Source organism: Fistularia commersonii, chromosome 22, assembly GCF_037954325.1.
Source record: "Fistularia commersonii isolate RoL2024-O1a breed Wild chromosome 22, RoL_Fcom_v1.0, whole genome shotgun sequence".
Classification (NCBI taxonomy): domain Eukaryota; kingdom Metazoa; phylum Chordata; class Actinopteri; order Syngnathiformes; family Fistulariidae; genus Fistularia; species Fistularia commersonii.
Genome location: NC_141305.1, coordinates 500,116 through 515,344, shown reverse-complemented (window position 1 = coordinate 515,344; position 15,229 = coordinate 500,116). Strand labels below are relative to the sequence as shown.

Sequence of the window (15,229 nt, the reverse complement as noted above, 5' to 3'; positions counted from 1 at the left end):
ACAAGGTTTGAAAATGAGGTTCTTCCTCCAGACGGGGAGCAGCCCCCGATCCGCGGTCTCAGCGGAAAACGTCGGAATACTGCGATGTTCATCCCGTCACCTCCCGCTCTGTCCTGCAGCCGCTTCCGTGAAATAAAACACCCGCCGTGCAGAGTTGCTGAGGACCCTCTGCCCGGAGAGGCTCCAGGAGCCCGGGGACGGGACCCCGCTTTGAGGGGGGTCTGTGACGTCACATAGGGTGGTGCTGTGTGACGTCACATGTGTGCGAAGCGAGCGGGCCGAATCCTCCAATGGGGAAGAGGAGCTGTCGTGACGTCAGCAAGTTCCCACCCTCCCGGCGGAGCCCTGAACGTGCCGGCGGTTGCCGGGCAACCCGTGTTTCGGTTGCGCCCCGGAGCCCCGGGTCCATGGCCGGCGTGGTGACCGACCCGACGCGCGCCCCCGTGGCCTTCGGCCGGCGCGCCGTGCCGCAGCTGTTCGCGGAGCTGGAGCAGCCCGCGGCGGCGCGCAGGCTGCGTGCGCTGGCGTCCCTGTGCGACCTCATGCACGACCCGGAGCGGATCTACCAGGCCGTCAGCGAAGGTACGCGCACTTCCGGTCCGACAGCCCGTCGGCATATGGGTCACATGTTTGAGAGCCCGGATGTGGAGTTCTTTTTGGCTTGCGGAGTGTGTGTGTGTGTGTGTGTGTGTGTGTGTGTGTGTGTGTCTGTGTGTGTGTGTGTGTGTGTGTGTGCGCGAGCTGTCGGAGGCTCAGAGGACCAGCGGGGAGGTGAGATGGTGCAGGTGATGAAGCTGAGGAGCAGCAGGCGTTGAGCTGCTGCTCTGACCTGCAGGTTTCCTGGGCCAGCTGGAGGCCCTGCTGAGGGACCCAGACTCCTCCGTCAGAATCAAGACCTGCGAGCTGCTCCAGCTGCTGACCAGCCACAGCATCGGCAGGTACACACACACACACACACACACACACACATTGTGACATCACAGGGTGACCTGTGTGTGTGTGTGTGTCGTCCCCAGGCAGGCCGTCCTCTCGTCAGCTCTGGTCCCTCCTCTGTCCTGCCTGCTGGACGACCCGTCGTCCTGCTGCAGGACCGGCGTGCTCCGGGTTCTGAACAGCCTGGCGCTGCTGCCTGCAGGTACCACCTTGCCTCTCCCAGGGAAACTCTGGAGGAGGCAGAAGATCAACATCTCCATCAGCGGGAGCAGCTTTGAAAACATTTGGAGACGCTTTGACCTCTTCTGTGTCTGACAGGCGCCGACGCCCTGCTGGAGCTGGTCCCAAGACTGCTGCTGAAGCTCAGCGAGGAGGAGCAGGAGCAGAAGGAGGACCAGGAGGAAGAAGAGGAGGAGGAGGAGGAAGAAGAGGAGGAGCAGGAAGAGGAGGAGCAGGAGGAGCAGGAGGAGCAGGAGGAAGAGGTGGACGAGGAGGAAGTTGAGGAGAAGGTGAAAGAGGTGGAGGCAGAGCAGCAGGAGGAGGTGGAGGAGGAGGTTCTTCTCCTGTCCACGCTGGGCTGCTGCTCCAGGCTGGACCCCGGCCCGGCCCTGGCCTCCCAGGGAGTGTCTCTGCTGGGGCGGAAGCTCTCCCACCGCTCGGCCAGCGTCCGCAGGGAGGCGGCGGCCGCCATGATGGCACTCAGGTAACGACCTTCACCGCTTCGGCGGCTTTACCGCCTTAACGGTTCATCAGAAGCCGACGCTTCAGACGCTCCTTCGTGTCCACGGACACCAACCTGTACGACCACGCTCGACTCTGAGCGGCCCGAGTGCATCTGAGCTGCTTCCACAAGCTCCCTCCCTCAGCCATCACCTCACGTCTTGTCTGTCCAAGCCCGCACATATCCTGCCTCTTTTTATCTATTTTATCTTGTTACGTTCTAGTTGTGTATTTTTCATCCTCGCAGTTCCTTGGTGTTGCCCGTTGTCATGGCTGCTGCTGCTGCTGCTGCTGCTGTTGTTATTGTCTATTTATCTGCTGTCTATTTATTTGTGGATTTTTTTTGTCTTGCTATCTTCTGTCTTCTGCCTTTCTATTACATTTATCCTCAATTATATTCATATGTATTTGCTTTATTTTTTTTCTTACATTATAACGCTGCTGTGACAAAGGAATGTCCACCAAAAAGTTTCTTATCTTCTGCAAGCTGATGCATCTGGAAGCCTTGGGTCACCTTGTCGCCCTCCTCCTTCTGCTCTCCAGCGTTCCCATGGACGGGAAGCAGCAGGTGTGTGATGAGGAGGTGCTTCCCGTCCTGGTCGGCCTGCTGCGGGACAAAGACGTGGAGGTTCAGGCCAACGCCGCCGGCGCCATCATGAACACGGTCATCCTCACCACAGGTGGCGCCGGCGTGCCTCGATCCCGCACAATTTCTAATTCTTCGTCGGCGCCGACCTCCGTGCGGAAACCTCGCTTTGTTCCCGCCGCTCGCAGGGAAGCTGCGCTGCCTGGACCTGGACGCCATCCCGGCCTTGCTGCGTCCGCTGTCCCAGCACCGGCGCGAGGAGGAGGAAGAGGAGGAGGAAGAGGAGGAGAAGGAGGAGGACGAGGAGCGGCGGCGGAGGAGAACGGCGCTCTACATCTACTGCCTCCGCGCTCTGACCTCGCTGGCCGAAGCCCCGCATGGGCGCCGCCTGCTGCTGGAGCAGCTCCCCCTGCTGGTGAGGAGGAGCGAGGCGCCGGAGGAGGACCCGGAGGTCCGCCGGGCGGCGCGGACCGCCGTCCGGGTCGTGACCTGGACGCCCTGAGACGTCGTCGGCCGTCCCTCCCTCCTCCGATCAGAACGCACCTCCGTCTTCGGGAGTCCCGCCCCGTCCTTCCCTCTCCCCGGCTATCACCATGGCGACCGCCTCCATCGAGGCTCACGCTTGACCTGGCGGTCGTCAAGCGTCTTCATCGCCACGGAGACCCCTGTCCTCCCGTCGTTCCTCTGAATCTCGGCACCGATCAAACGGCCGCGGCTTAAAACCTCGGCCGGCCTTCATCAGGACCAGCTTCCACCCAGAACCTTCACCACCTTCGGTCAGATGAGACCCTCCTCCTCCTCCTCCTGATCCTCACCTGTGTGACTCCTGAAACAAACAAAATAAAATGTGTTCTGGTTGCTAGTTTGATTATTGCAAACTGTGTGCAAGAGTTCAACCAGTACTTCACACACACACACACACACACACCAGAGATTGTGCTTTCTGAGAGTATCCTCTGACCTGCTGCAGTGAAAGAAGAAGCTCTTTGCTCGAATTAAGGTCAGACATCAGAAGGGGGGGCAGCGGGTCTGGAGGAAGAAAACAGTCAAGGCATCAGAGCAGCGTTAGAAGGTTTGTGGTTCTGCCCCGACGGTGGGGTGTGTGTGAGTGTGTGTGTGTGTGCGCGGTGCAGATGATGGCTGCTCTGGTCGGCTGACGCTGAGAGCCTCACCTCGGGCCCGGCTGAGGTGTGAAGGTGGCTGATGGAGGGTCTCGGCTCAGGAAGCTGCTCCTCGGTCTTCACAACATCTCAGGTTCTTCATGTTGGTCTCAGAAGGAGAGCAGCTTCCCCTCGGCGTGCTGACCTTCTGTCCCTGCAGCCATGATGGAGAAGCAGTGAGGTGAAGCACCGTCCATCATCTCAAAGACTAACCAGAGTTTAATTAAGCCCATTTGTTCTTTTCTGATAATAGCAATAATAATAATAATACGAGTTGTAATATTATAAATGATTATTATTGCTTTAGTTGTCCTCTTTATTACTGTTGCTTTTATGCCCCCCCCCCCATGACTATAGATGTATGTTGCAGCGTCATGTTTGACCCCCGCGGCAGCGAATGGACTGATCCAGACGCGCGCACACGCACGCAGGCAGGGTGCACGGCGCGGCGCGGCTGAGCTGGATGTTTCTGCCTCGGAGCGGCGGCAGGTAAGAGGCGCCTCGGCTTCCCCGTCCCTTGAACCGCGTTGGGAAAAACGCCGCTTTGCGTTCGTCTCAGTTATCCTCGGCGGAAAGCGGCCGGCGTCGGTTTCCCGCGGCGGGCGGCCGAACCTTCCGGACTTCCGCTCAGGTGATTCCCGGAAACTTTGCCGCGGCGCCTCCTGATGCCCGACGTGACGGAGACGAGCGGCCGCCGGAGCGCGGCGCCGCCGGGACTAAATGCGGGCTTTTCCGGGCCGAGTTCGTCCGCGTCTACCTCCGCGTCTACCTCCCCCCCCCCGCCGCCGGCGGGCGACCTTGTCCGGAGCAGAGACGCTCCGGGCGCCCCTAGACCCCCTAGACCCCCCTAGACCCCCTAGACCCCCCAAAACCCGTCAGCGTGTTATTGATACCCCGATCGGATATGATCGATAGCTGTGCTGAGTGATGTAAGAGGAGGCTCCGCGGAGGAGGAGGAGGGGGGGGGATTAAGAAGCAGAGGATGGTTTTACGTAACCCCCCCAACACACACACACACACACACACACACACACACACACACCAGCGGCGAAACATCTGCCGCTCAAACCCCTGCGGTCTGACATCCTTAATGTACGTTTATGTGTGTGTGCGTGTGTGTGTGCGTGTGCGTGTGTGTCTGTGTGTGCGCGCGTGTGTGTGTGTGTTCGTGTGTGTGTGTGTAGGGCTCCACCTCCGGTGATCAGTATCAATCGGTGTGTGTGATTCGGGATCATTGATTCACATCCGAGATCTCCCTCCTTCTGGAGAACTCAGGGTGCAGATGCAGGACACTGGAGAACCTCGGGTTCTACTGGAGAACCCAGGGTTCTATTGGAGAACCCAGGGTTCTCACGGGTTCTCAACCCCGCATTCAAGGGAACCCCAGCTCCCGCCCTCCGCTTGGCTCGGGGTGTGTGTGTGAGGAGAGTGTGAGGACCGGACAGAGCCTGGGCAGTTTCGGGGTGTCACTCGTTGGTCTGTTTGTCGTCCCTCCAAGCGGTTTGGACGTCTGTGAACGGAGGAGCATCGCCATGGCAACAGCTCACACAAAGATGCAAAGTCATGAAGACTGAAGCCGGAGTTATATTGGAGTATTATGGGATGTCGACTGTCACATCCACCTAAATCAGTCCATCTGATTTTATTGTGAAGGAGTGAAGTGATGTTTCCATTTTCATCCTGTGTGTGTGTGGGTGTGTAGGCGTGTGTGTGGGGTGTGTGTGGGTGCAGGTGAGGGATGTGTTGGTGGTTGAGAAGGATCAGTGGGGGGAGAGGTGTGTGTGCAGGTGATGAGTGTGTGTATAAATAAGCATGAGGGTTGCAAGCATGAAATGATTGTGTGGAGGCAAGAGATTGTGTGTGTGTGTGTATGTGTGTGTGTGTGTGTGTGTGTGTGTGTGTGTGTGTGTGTGTTGTTTCCTCCCACTGAAGTGATTTCTCCTTGTCTTCTTTGCTGGTCCTGCAGCTGATTTGACTGCGGGGTTGGTTCTCGCAAATGTTGATGGCGCCGAGGCCACGAGGCCTCTTATCTCCAGCAGCAGGGGGCCGGGGGGGTGTGAGGCCCGCATGCATGTGTGTGTGTGTGTGTGTGTGTGTGTGCGCTCGCACCTGCAGGAATGTTAAGTTGTGTTCCTCTGAGTTTCTGATCCAACAAACAGACAAGCGTCCAGTCGCTGCGTCCATGTGACCATGTGATGTCACAGCTCCGACCACAGCATTATTTTTGTGTGTTTAAGTGTTATTTTTGTATGTTTTTGTTATTTTTTCTGCTTCTATCAAAGGTATCTTCCTGCGAACCAGTGAAGACCTTGCGTCAGTCAAATCTGTCAACGTCACTGCACGTGCAGGGCGTGGACGTGTGTGTGTGGAGCAGATAACACACACTCGTGCAAACGTGCACGCAAACACACAAACACAAACAGGGTGGCTGCGTGTCCTGTTTAACCCTTTCATCTTTCTCTCTTTCATACGGCAAAGACCCTTTTCTTTTGATGATTCTTTTCATCTTTTTTTCCAGCAAATTGTTTTTATTTGCCACTGATGTGAGGAAATAACCTGGAAATCACCTGTCGGAGCTGTCGGGACAGAAGCAGCCGGCGAAGGTTCTCCCGCTCACCCACAGCTCCAGGCTCCTGTCGGAGATTGAAACAATCACACACACTTTTTGTTTCTATTGTGTGTGTGTGTGTGTGTGTAAATCAGAGTGAAGGTCGGCACGCTCCCAGGCTCTTCTCTCAAACACACACCCTGATTAACGCGCTCCTCTTGAGCCTTCAGGGTTCTGCAGGAAGGGTCTCGACCACCACGCCGCTCTCCAGGGGTTCGAGGAAATGTCATTGATTTCAAACGTCGTTGGAAATTGAAGTTCTAGTGAACGCAAATGATCGGGTCCAAATACAAAAAGAACATTCCTGTCAGCAAAAACAGAAAAAGAAACAAAAAATCTATCATTTCAACACAATTTCAATGAGTTACACAGGAAAAAATATTCTTAAACCGAACGATAAAATTAGATAAATATGTAATGTAACAAATGAATGAGCTCAAATCAAACCATTTAAACGTGTCAGATCGCCAGGCCTTGCGCTCGCTTTGATTGACAGCAGAAGGAACCAATGAGCGTCACTTCCTGTCCGTCAGTCTGAAAGGGATCCTGGTGAACGCAGGAAGTGTTCTGCGGCGTGCGGGTGGTCTGACGGCAGGGCGGCGTTTTACTGCGGCGTCTCCCGTCTCTGCCGCCTGATTGGACAGGAGGGTTACGTGTCCTAGCAACCATCGCTTTCTTCCGGGTGATTTATCTCCTCGCAGAATCAGACCTGCTGAGGTTCGGTAACCGGTGGCAACCGGGAGACTCGGAGGCGGCGGAGAGGATGATGGCGGGGGAGAGGGGTCAAAGGTCGCCGTCGGCCCGTGACGACGTGGGTGAATCCGGCCCGCGGACGTTGGCTCCGGTCCCGTTTGGATCCTCGTCAACTGTTCTGCTAGCAACCGCTGTTACCACGGATACCGACAGCTTTGGAGGAGACAACTCATGATGTCATGAGCAAAACGTTCAGAGCAGTGATGTCGCTTCCGCAGGGAACACATTGCCGGCATGCTAACGTCGTAGCTGATTGGCATTGGTATTGGCAGGTTTTTGCACCGAGCTGTCCGGGGTCATTCAGACTAGCATCCACTAGCGTTATAAGGTGAACACAGCTAACATGCTCAGGTAGTGTCGTGACAGTTAGCATTTCTTGCTAATTACGACCAGCCTTCACAGGTAGCATTCCTGGCTTCTAACACCTAGCATCCCGAGCCGGTCACACCTAGCATCCCCAGGCTAATCCCGTTAATCCCGTCCCGGTGAGTGTTTCGCCAGTGGATCCGACTGACGACAACTCTTGGCACTGGTTTAATCACGTGGCCACGTCTTCACATCGAACCTTCGTCCAGCACCGTTGCCTAGCAACCGAGTCTGAAAATAGACCCAACGATTCACAGTGGGATGTTTGGAGGAGCAAACACATGTCCGTCTGCGTGTGTGTGTGTGTGTGTGTGTGTGTGTGTGTGTGTGTGTGCCCGCACGAAACTCACTTCTGCTGATTTCAGTTTGTGATGGTTGGATTTATTGATCATGAGTGAACGGGCTCAGAAGTGTCCAATCATGATTGATAATGGATAATCACTGCTGGCTGTTGTTGGTCTCATTATTCTTCTCCTTCATGATCATTACAAGCAGGAGTTGAGAGTGCGATGCGTTCAAGGGCCATGGAAGAACTGCTGCGGAGACATTCAATGACTAGAATCAATACACAGATTCACCGATGGTTAGCAGTTATCCCATGAATCCCCTGAACCCTGAAAGGAACCCTCTCCAATTTGGACCGACCGATCGCCTCGCTATCCATCCGATTATCGATCGGCAGCCATTAGGGTGTCTGATCTCCTCCATAGGGAGTTTCTTCTCCTCTTTCACGCCGTCCAGAGGTCATTTGGCCTCGGCCCCCCGCAGACCCTCCGGTCCGAGGCTCCTGGTGACGGGAAACCGGACGGATCAATACTCAAAGCATTTTGAAAGAAAAACACCACAGGCTCCATTTCTTGATCTAAAAGACAGCGATCTTTAATTCTGAAAAGCCACCGGGAGCGTGTGTGTGATTTCATCTGGCCGTTCGGGTCCTTTCCCTAAGGTTCATGTGATCCTGGTGGATTCCACGACGTCTGTGGGGTTCAAACCTGGTCCTCACTGTGGACGGAGCAGGAGCGCCGCAGAAAAACAAAAACTAAACGTTATGTAGCCGAGAAGCAGCGGAAAGGATTTAAGGCTTTTAGGCTAAAATTATTATGGTTTTAACACTGATTAATGACCTGTGTGTGTGTGTGTGTGTGTGTGTGTGTGTGTGTGTGTGTGTGTGTGTGTGTGTGTGTATTTGTCTCAGGCAGTGAACAGGCTGATGAGTCCTGAAGTGAGGTGGACATGAAGCCCGTCTGTCTCTGAGGTGACATGAACCCCCTCCTACACACACACACACACACACACACACACACACACACACACACACACACACAGCCTCTTTGACACCATGTGACCCGAAATTGCACAAAAACACACCCTGCACTCTGGAAACATCCCTTTGTGTTGCACAGACAAAACAGCAGCTGAGCAGAGCACACACATACACATACACACACACACACACACACACACACACACACACACACACTCAGCTCCATTAGCTAGCCTAGCAACCAGTGGGAAGCTGCTAGCATCCTTTTCTGTGGTCGTCATTGATTCGTCCCTTTCAATCAGAAGGTACTTTCCTCTGAAAGTACCTTCTGATTGTGTGAGGTGCGGCGGCGGGCGGACCGACCCACGGTTCTAACAAACAAACAAACTCCTTCCAGGCTTTGGCTTTTATAGAGAAATAAAGAAGTTCAACAAGAACATTGTAGAACCTCCAGTGATTTTAGAATTGTATATCTGCTACGTAAGCAAACCTCTGTTTGCAGCAAACTCAGTTTACCCAACATTCAGGTCCCGTTTGGTCCACAAATCCTCTCTGGGTGAAAAATGATCAGTGTATTTTGGTGCTATTTTCTGAGCGTCAGTCAAACATGGTGTCTGTCAGTTAACAGGAAGTGACCGTAAACCGAGTTCTGTGCAGGAATATTCCAGCCAGTCATGTGACCCCTCGCCTGTGTGTCGCCCCGCAGGAACGGACCAATCAGCAGCCATGATGATGCCCAAGGTAAACACTCAAAGAAACCCAAACAATTCCTTTTCCTCGAGAGGAACTATTAGCCCACCTAAAATCTGTGGGCTAATTGAAATGTGTGTCTTCATGATATTTATTTTGTTTTGTTTGTACACACACACACACACACACACACACACACACACACACACAGCCGAGGGCTCAGACGTCTCCAGGGAGCGTCTTGTCTCTGAGAGGACCTCCTTCACCGGGATCTCCTGCTGCGTCCATAGTGGTGAGCCCCCCTAACCCTAACCCCCCCCACGCCACCGCCAACCTCCAGGTGTATGTGGACACGGTGACCTCCGACCCCTCCCCTCTGACCCCTCCAGGCGCGGGTGGATGACGTCGTCATCGGCTACAAGGACTTGGCGGCGCTGCCCCAGGACAAGGCCATCCTGGACATCGAGCGTCCCGACCTGATGATCTACCAGCCCCACTACTGCTACAGCCCTCTGGAGGCGAGAGTGAAAACACGCTTCGATCATGTCTTCTCCGTGTCCTTGCTGTTGTCCTGCTCACGTGCTCACCCTGGTTCTCCTTCCTGTCCAGAGATCCTTGTCTCCTCGCTCCATCTCCCCCCCGCTGTCCCCCGAGGTCAGTACCAGCACCAGCAGCACCGGTAACGACCCCCGACCTCCGACCCCTGACCCCTGACCCCTGACAGCCGTCCTCCCCTGTGCCTGCAGAACCTCTCCAGGGAGTCCCGGGACTGGCTGGAGAACCGATCCCCTGGAGGCTCCTCGCCCGCTTCCACCATCCAGAGCAGCAGAACCCACAGCACACACACACCCCCCACACCGGGGACGCCCAACACTCCGCACACACACCCTGCACACACCCTCAGGACCAGGAGCGTGCAGCACTTCCACCGGCCTGGTAAACACACACACACACACACACACACACACACACACACAGATATATTCCTTGATGCTTCTGCAATCTGTGTGTGCTCTGTCTTGTCAGAGAACGGCGCCAACATCTACAGGAGGCCTCCCATCTACAAGCAAGGTGTGTGTGTCACCTGAGACCCCAGTGAGGCTGCTGCCGACCCTGTGATTGATCTGTGTGTGTGTGTGTGTGTGTGTGTGTGTGTGTGCAGACTCGGGGGCCCCCCTGATCCCTCAGGGGAAGCACATTGAGGATCTGATCATTGAGTCGTCCAAGTTCCCAGCGGCTCAACCTCCAGACCCCCGGCTGCCCTGCAAGATCGAGACCGAGTCCTGGCCCTGCCCCCCCTCGCTGGCCGTCATAGGTGCGCACACACACACACACACACACACACACACACACACACACACATACACACTCTTTTGGAACCAGATGATGGATTCCCTCAGTTCCAGTTCTCCTTTCCTTGATGGTCTTCCCTGGTTCCTCTCCTGCAGAGAAGGAGATGAGGAGAAAGGAGGTGAGCGACGAAGAGGAGGACGACGAGTTGGACGACGAGGTCTGGGGGCTGCAGGCCCTCCAGAGACACGAGCTCAGCAAGGTGAGGAGACACGCCTGGACCGGCAGGCAGGTGTGTGACGTCGGGTCAGGTGTGTTTAAGTGTAACAAGATGTCCGTTCCCCCTAGATTCAGTCCAATCTGGGAAAGATCATTCTGAAGGAGGAGCTGAAGAAGAGTAGTTCTCCTATGAGGAGAAAGACAAGATCCCTGCCAGACCACACACACAGCACTGGTACACACACACACACACACACACACACACACACCACATCATGTATACACAAGGAGATTAATGACGTTCACCTGAGTGACATCACTTCCTGTTTGCCCGCCTCCAGGCTCCAGCCTCTCCAGGTCGGTGTGTTTTCCCGCCTCCTCCAGGACGGGCCTTTCCAGGGTGAGTGTCAGACACCTGCTAACAACAGCTAACATTCGCTAACATCCAGTGACAGCAGCTAACAGTTGTGAACAGTGAGTATTAGCTTCTATTATTGGATAACAACAGCTAATAGGAGGTAGCATCTGCTAACATCCAGTAACAGCAGTTAACAGCTGCTAACAGCCAAATAGCTGCTAATTTTGGATACCCGCTGCCAATAGTTGGCAACATCTGCAAACAGCAGCTAACATCTGCTCACATGCAGTGACAGCAGCTAACGGGTGCTAACAGCAAGCAATAGCTGCTAATATTGGATAACGACAGCTAATTGTAGGTGACGTCTCCTAACAGCCGCTAACATCCAGTAACCGCAGTTAATAGCTACTAGCAGCGAGTCATAGCTGCTCATGTTGGAGAGCAGCAGCTAACATTGGCTAGAATCTAACAACAGTCAGTAGCATCAGAATCCAGCAGACGATGATCGCCGTGTGTTTGTGTTCTGTTTCCAGCTGCAGTCGGCAGAGTTCAGCTCCTCACACACACCTGCTGCAGGTACACACACACACACACTCTGTATTTAATTTTTCACTTAAAAAACATTTCTGATGTCTGGTGTAAACATACATGAAGTTATTTTATACATATTTCTGAGTCAGAATCAGGGAAACTTTATTTGTCCCTGAGGCACAATTAGATGAATTTGATTGATTGATTGATTGATTGATTGATTGATCAGTTATTGACTTCTGATTAAAAAAAACAGCATGTTGTTGGTGTGACTTAGCAAACACCTGCCTGTCTGTCGTCCCCTGCAGGCGTCCAGGTACGTCACATGTGGAGACACACCACCTTCACCCTGATGACGTCACCGTGACACTTGTGTAACCCCCGAGTGTGTGTGTGTGTGTGTGTGTGTGTGTGTGTGTGTGTGTGTGTGTGTGTGTGTGTGTCAGAACGGAGCTGGAGACCCCCGAATGGACCGAGGAAACTCCCTGCCAAGCATGTTGGAGCACAAGGTAACGCAGATGTTTCGTCCTCACACACTGTGCAGGAGTGTGTGTGTGTGTGTGTGTGTGTGTGTGTGTGTGTGTGTGTAGGTGTGTTACACCCACCAGAGACACAGAATAGTCACACACTGCCAGTGCACACACTGGTTGCTGTCAGTGGATGATCAGCCTCTGGGAGGTTCCAGCTGGTCGTCACATGACCCCCACTTGTGTGACAGCGCCCCCTAGTGGCTGCTGCCGGAAGTGCATTCTGACGCCACACAGCAACAAAACTCTTCTTTCAGTTTAAAAAATTATTTGAAGTCTTAAAATGTGAATTCAACAAATGGAGTTTGCAGAAAATAACCATAAAAATTATCAGATCTATTTCAAGTGTCACCGTAACTGATCCGAGGAGTTAAACGATGGATCGCCGATCACCTCTGGGTTGCAGGTCTTCCCTTACGAGATGCTGGTCCTGACTCACCGAGGAAGGAGCAAGCTGCCGCCCGGCGTGGACCGGACCAGCCTGGAGGTGAGAACACCTCCCACTGGAAGAAAATCCTCCAGTGGGGTGAATCTGCTGCCAGGGGGAAACACACAGCTTCACAATGTCATTGTGTGTGTGTGTGTGTGTGTGTGCAGAGACATCTGTCTCAGGATGAGTTCTTCAGCGTCTTCGGGATGTCCATGGAGGACTTCGACCAGCTGTCCCAGTGGAAGAGGAACCACCTGAAGAAGAAGGTCTGTCTCTTTTGACAGTGCCGCCCCCCCACCGTGCCCCCCCGCCCGAGGACCCTCCTGACCCAACCCCCCCCTCCAGCAGACGGCGGGCTGCTGTGGGTGGAGGTCCAGGCCTGGAGACCCCCCCCCTCCAAACACACACACACAGAGGGGGGGGCAGGGATTTGAAGTTCTTGCTCACACTTTAGCTTCAGTGTGTTCGTGTGGAAACACAAACTAACCAATCAGCTGCGAGGATTCTGGCTTCCCGCCATCTGGAAAAACCGTGCTACGCTAGTTTAGCCGTTTGTGTCCCTGCATGACTTCAGCCCGACCGCAGCCGCACAGTTTGTCCACCACGGGGCGGCGGAGGCCCGGTCCGGCTCCGTCCGGCCGCCTCGCGCCATCACCCCGCGCATGAGCGTGCTCGTGTGAGGTCAGCGCACTTAGCCGCCACAGCTAGCCCGCCAACGTTGGCGAGCTGCAGGAACGAGGCCTCCTCTTTTCTCCGTTTATTTCCTCCCTAAGTTGGAGTTCAGTGAAGTCAGGACACACCACGTCAGCGGGCTGTGTGTGTGTGTGTGCGTGTGTGTGTGTGTGTGTGTGTGTGCGCGCGCGTTGATCTCCACCTTTATTTGACTTTTACTTACTGGGTTAATCACTGCCTTTTTGCTCCTACTTAGGAAAAGTGACTTTTTCAGGGAAAGTGTAATTGGCGGCACCGAACAGTGACGCTGGAGAAAAAGCAATAAGAACGAGCTGAGCCGGTGCAGACCTCGCCGGGCCGGGGTCGGATCGGACGGTCCCCCATGAGATCAGATCTTCTCTGGGTTCCTGGGCTCAGACACGGTGTAGGCGCAGGGTCAGGGACAAACCTTCTGATTTCCTGTTTCGCCCACTTCCCCTCCCCTGGGTTGCGGCGGCGCTCGCTGTTGTGGTGAAGTGAAGCTCAAGTGACGTTTAACCTCCGTCATTCTTTTGAATGTCAATGAAGTCAATGAAGGTAGAGGCGGCGGCCGATCGGATTGGCTTAGCCGCCGATGATGTCACAGTGACGGCAGCGCCCGGAGGAACCGCAGATGGAGGATGAGCTAGCGGCGACGGGGAGCTAATGGGCGAGAACAGAACGAAGCCGAGGTTATCGGGGAAATTGATGCTAACACCGAAGCTAATAATGACCCCGATCAGTAGGCTAATATCGGAGCGAGCCATGAAGAAGGTCACGCTGCCGCTAACACTGACACCAATCTTTAAGCTAAAATGCTAACAACTTGACTCGATTCCAGTGTGGCGTTGCGGGTCGAGCAATAATATTCACTTATTGATTAAGATGTAAATATTTTGAAGGCTGCCGGCGTTGTGTCGGTTTGAATCCCCTCTGATGCTAACATGTAGCATGTTTGCATTAGTGTTTCTCAGAGCTACCGGTTCAGGAAACAAACAAACCAAGCAGTTTTTGAAACAATTTTTAAAGAATTAGCACAGACGATGCTAACAGGAAGAGTCTCGCCGGACGATTCGGCGTCTCACCAGAGGCTCCCGGAGCGCCGCTGTCCATCCTGGTGGTTCACTCCGCCTGCTAGTCGCCGCTTGACTCACGGCCGAGGCCGAACTGTCCGCTAACTTCCTGCCGCGCAGGACCCGGACGGCGGGCCGGGGTCCGGTTCTGACGGTCGGCTCCGGCTCGACCGATCAGCAGGGTGTACAGCATCAGCTCGTGTTGCTTAGTGACCAAACCACGTGCAGCTATTTTTTAACGTCTGTAGAGGAAGTGGCATGTTTGTTTTAAATGAATATCCTAACACTTATGAGAAGGGTGGAGGGGACGGGAGGACAACGTGGAGGTCTTTTTTTTTTGTTTTGTTTTTTTTACTACGGTTTGCAAATGACGATGTGGTTCGACCCCACGGAAAGCGACCCGTCACCACGGTGATGACATCAGCACCCACTTTGACAGAAAGACTATATAAAGTTCTAGTTTCCACCAGCATCAGAACCGACGTGCAGCCCCTTTACTGAACCAGCATGTGTTGAAGAGCCCAGCGGACGTGACCAGCGGATCTTCTCCAGAAGAAGCAGGAGCGGCGGTGGTCCTGCAGCGGCCATCATTTCCCAGTTTCTACAGATGCCGTTTGGACTTGGCAAGAATGAACCCCTGGAGATGGAAACCCTTAAAATGCTTGTTTTCTGAATGGAGTTTGGTTGGAAGCTGTCTGAGGTGGAGAACCTGGTCGGGCGCTCAGCCTTCAGAGCCCCGACCGGCCCCGAATGTTCCCCGGAAACAGAACCTCTCCCAAACATCCATCCCAGATCTGGAAAACCTTCCGGTTCTCGGTTTTAGTTTTGTAAAGAAATGCTGCAGAGTTTCCCGAACGTCCGTAAAGTGTGTAAAGCACGGGAACGTGGCGCAAAGATGTCAAGGGAACGTTGTTTTAGAGCGAAGCTCCATGTTCCTGCGGCGTCACAGGAACTTTCCCCATCCCATCCTGTCCAGGGGCCGAGCGCTCCGTCTGCACGCGGTCCGGTCAGAGCGTGACCACCGAACGTTC

At 54.3% G+C, this 15,229-nt stretch overlaps 2 protein-coding genes and 1 long non-coding RNA gene across 4 annotated transcripts; 2 read left to right on the top strand and 1 right to left on the bottom strand.

Moving 5' to 3' along the window:
- Positions 1-136: 136 nt before the first annotated feature.
- On the top strand, positions 137-3,091 carry LOC147221195 (uncharacterized). 2 transcript variants are annotated; one of them, XM_086169372.1, is made up of 6 exons: positions 137-582; positions 836-938; positions 1,017-1,135; positions 1,252-1,636; positions 2,197-2,333; positions 2,428-2,741. In XM_086169372.1, the coding sequence occupies exons 1-6, from the start codon at positions 291-293 to the stop codon at positions 2,739-2,741; spliced, it is 1,350 nt and encodes a 449-aa protein (XP_086025498.1). In that variant the 5' UTR covers positions 137-290. The 2 variants fall into 2 exon arrangements, with proteins under 2 accessions (XP_086025498.1, XP_086025497.1); XM_086169371.1 differs by having other exon boundaries at positions 2,197-3,091.
- On the bottom strand, positions 2,046-3,747 carry LOC147221194 (uncharacterized). Its single transcript, XR_015107847.1, has 3 exons — positions 3,412-3,747; positions 3,201-3,268; positions 2,046-3,065 (listed from the first exon to the last, which is right to left on the bottom strand). It is a non-coding gene; the product is annotated as an uncharacterized LOC147221194 (long non-coding RNA).
- A 61-nt stretch (positions 3,748-3,808) lies between these two features.
- On the top strand, positions 3,809-12,768 carry LOC147221193 (dematin-like). The gene is made up of 17 exons (XM_086169378.1): positions 3,809-3,888; positions 8,322-8,381; positions 9,097-9,131; positions 9,292-9,372; positions 9,470-9,598; positions 9,690-9,734; positions 9,827-10,016; positions 10,107-10,151; positions 10,243-10,395; positions 10,529-10,632; positions 10,719-10,824; positions 10,931-10,989; positions 11,481-11,523; positions 11,787-11,794; positions 11,865-11,987; positions 12,412-12,492; positions 12,603-12,768. The coding sequence occupies exons 3-17, from the start codon at positions 9,117-9,119 to the stop codon at positions 12,714-12,716; spliced, it is 1,296 nt and encodes a 431-aa protein (XP_086025504.1). The 5' UTR covers positions 3,809-3,888; positions 8,322-8,381; positions 9,097-9,116; the 3' UTR covers positions 12,717-12,768.
- The last annotated feature ends 2,461 nt before the right edge of the window (positions 12,769-15,229 follow it).

Coding starts and splice junctions, on each gene's coding strand:
- LOC147221195 (XM_086169371.1), top strand. CDS start 291: ATGGGGAAGAGGAGCTGTCGTGACGTCAGCAAGTTCCCACCCTCCCGG. Junction 1,136..1,251: donor CCTGGCGCTGCTGCCTGCAG/GTACCACCTTGC, acceptor TGTGTCTGACAG/GCGCCGACGCCCTGCTGGAG. Junction 1,637..2,196: donor GCCGCCATGATGGCACTCAG/GTAACGACCTTC, acceptor TCTGCTCTCCAG/CGTTCCCATGGACGGGAAGC.
- LOC147221193 (XM_086169378.1), top strand. Junction 10,633..10,718: donor AGAGACACGAGCTCAGCAAG/GTGAGGAGACAC, acceptor CGTTCCCCCTAG/ATTCAGTCCAATCTGGGAAA. Junction 11,988..12,411: donor CAAGCATGTTGGAGCACAAG/GTAACGCAGATG, acceptor TCTGGGTTGCAG/GTCTTCCCTTACGAGATGCT.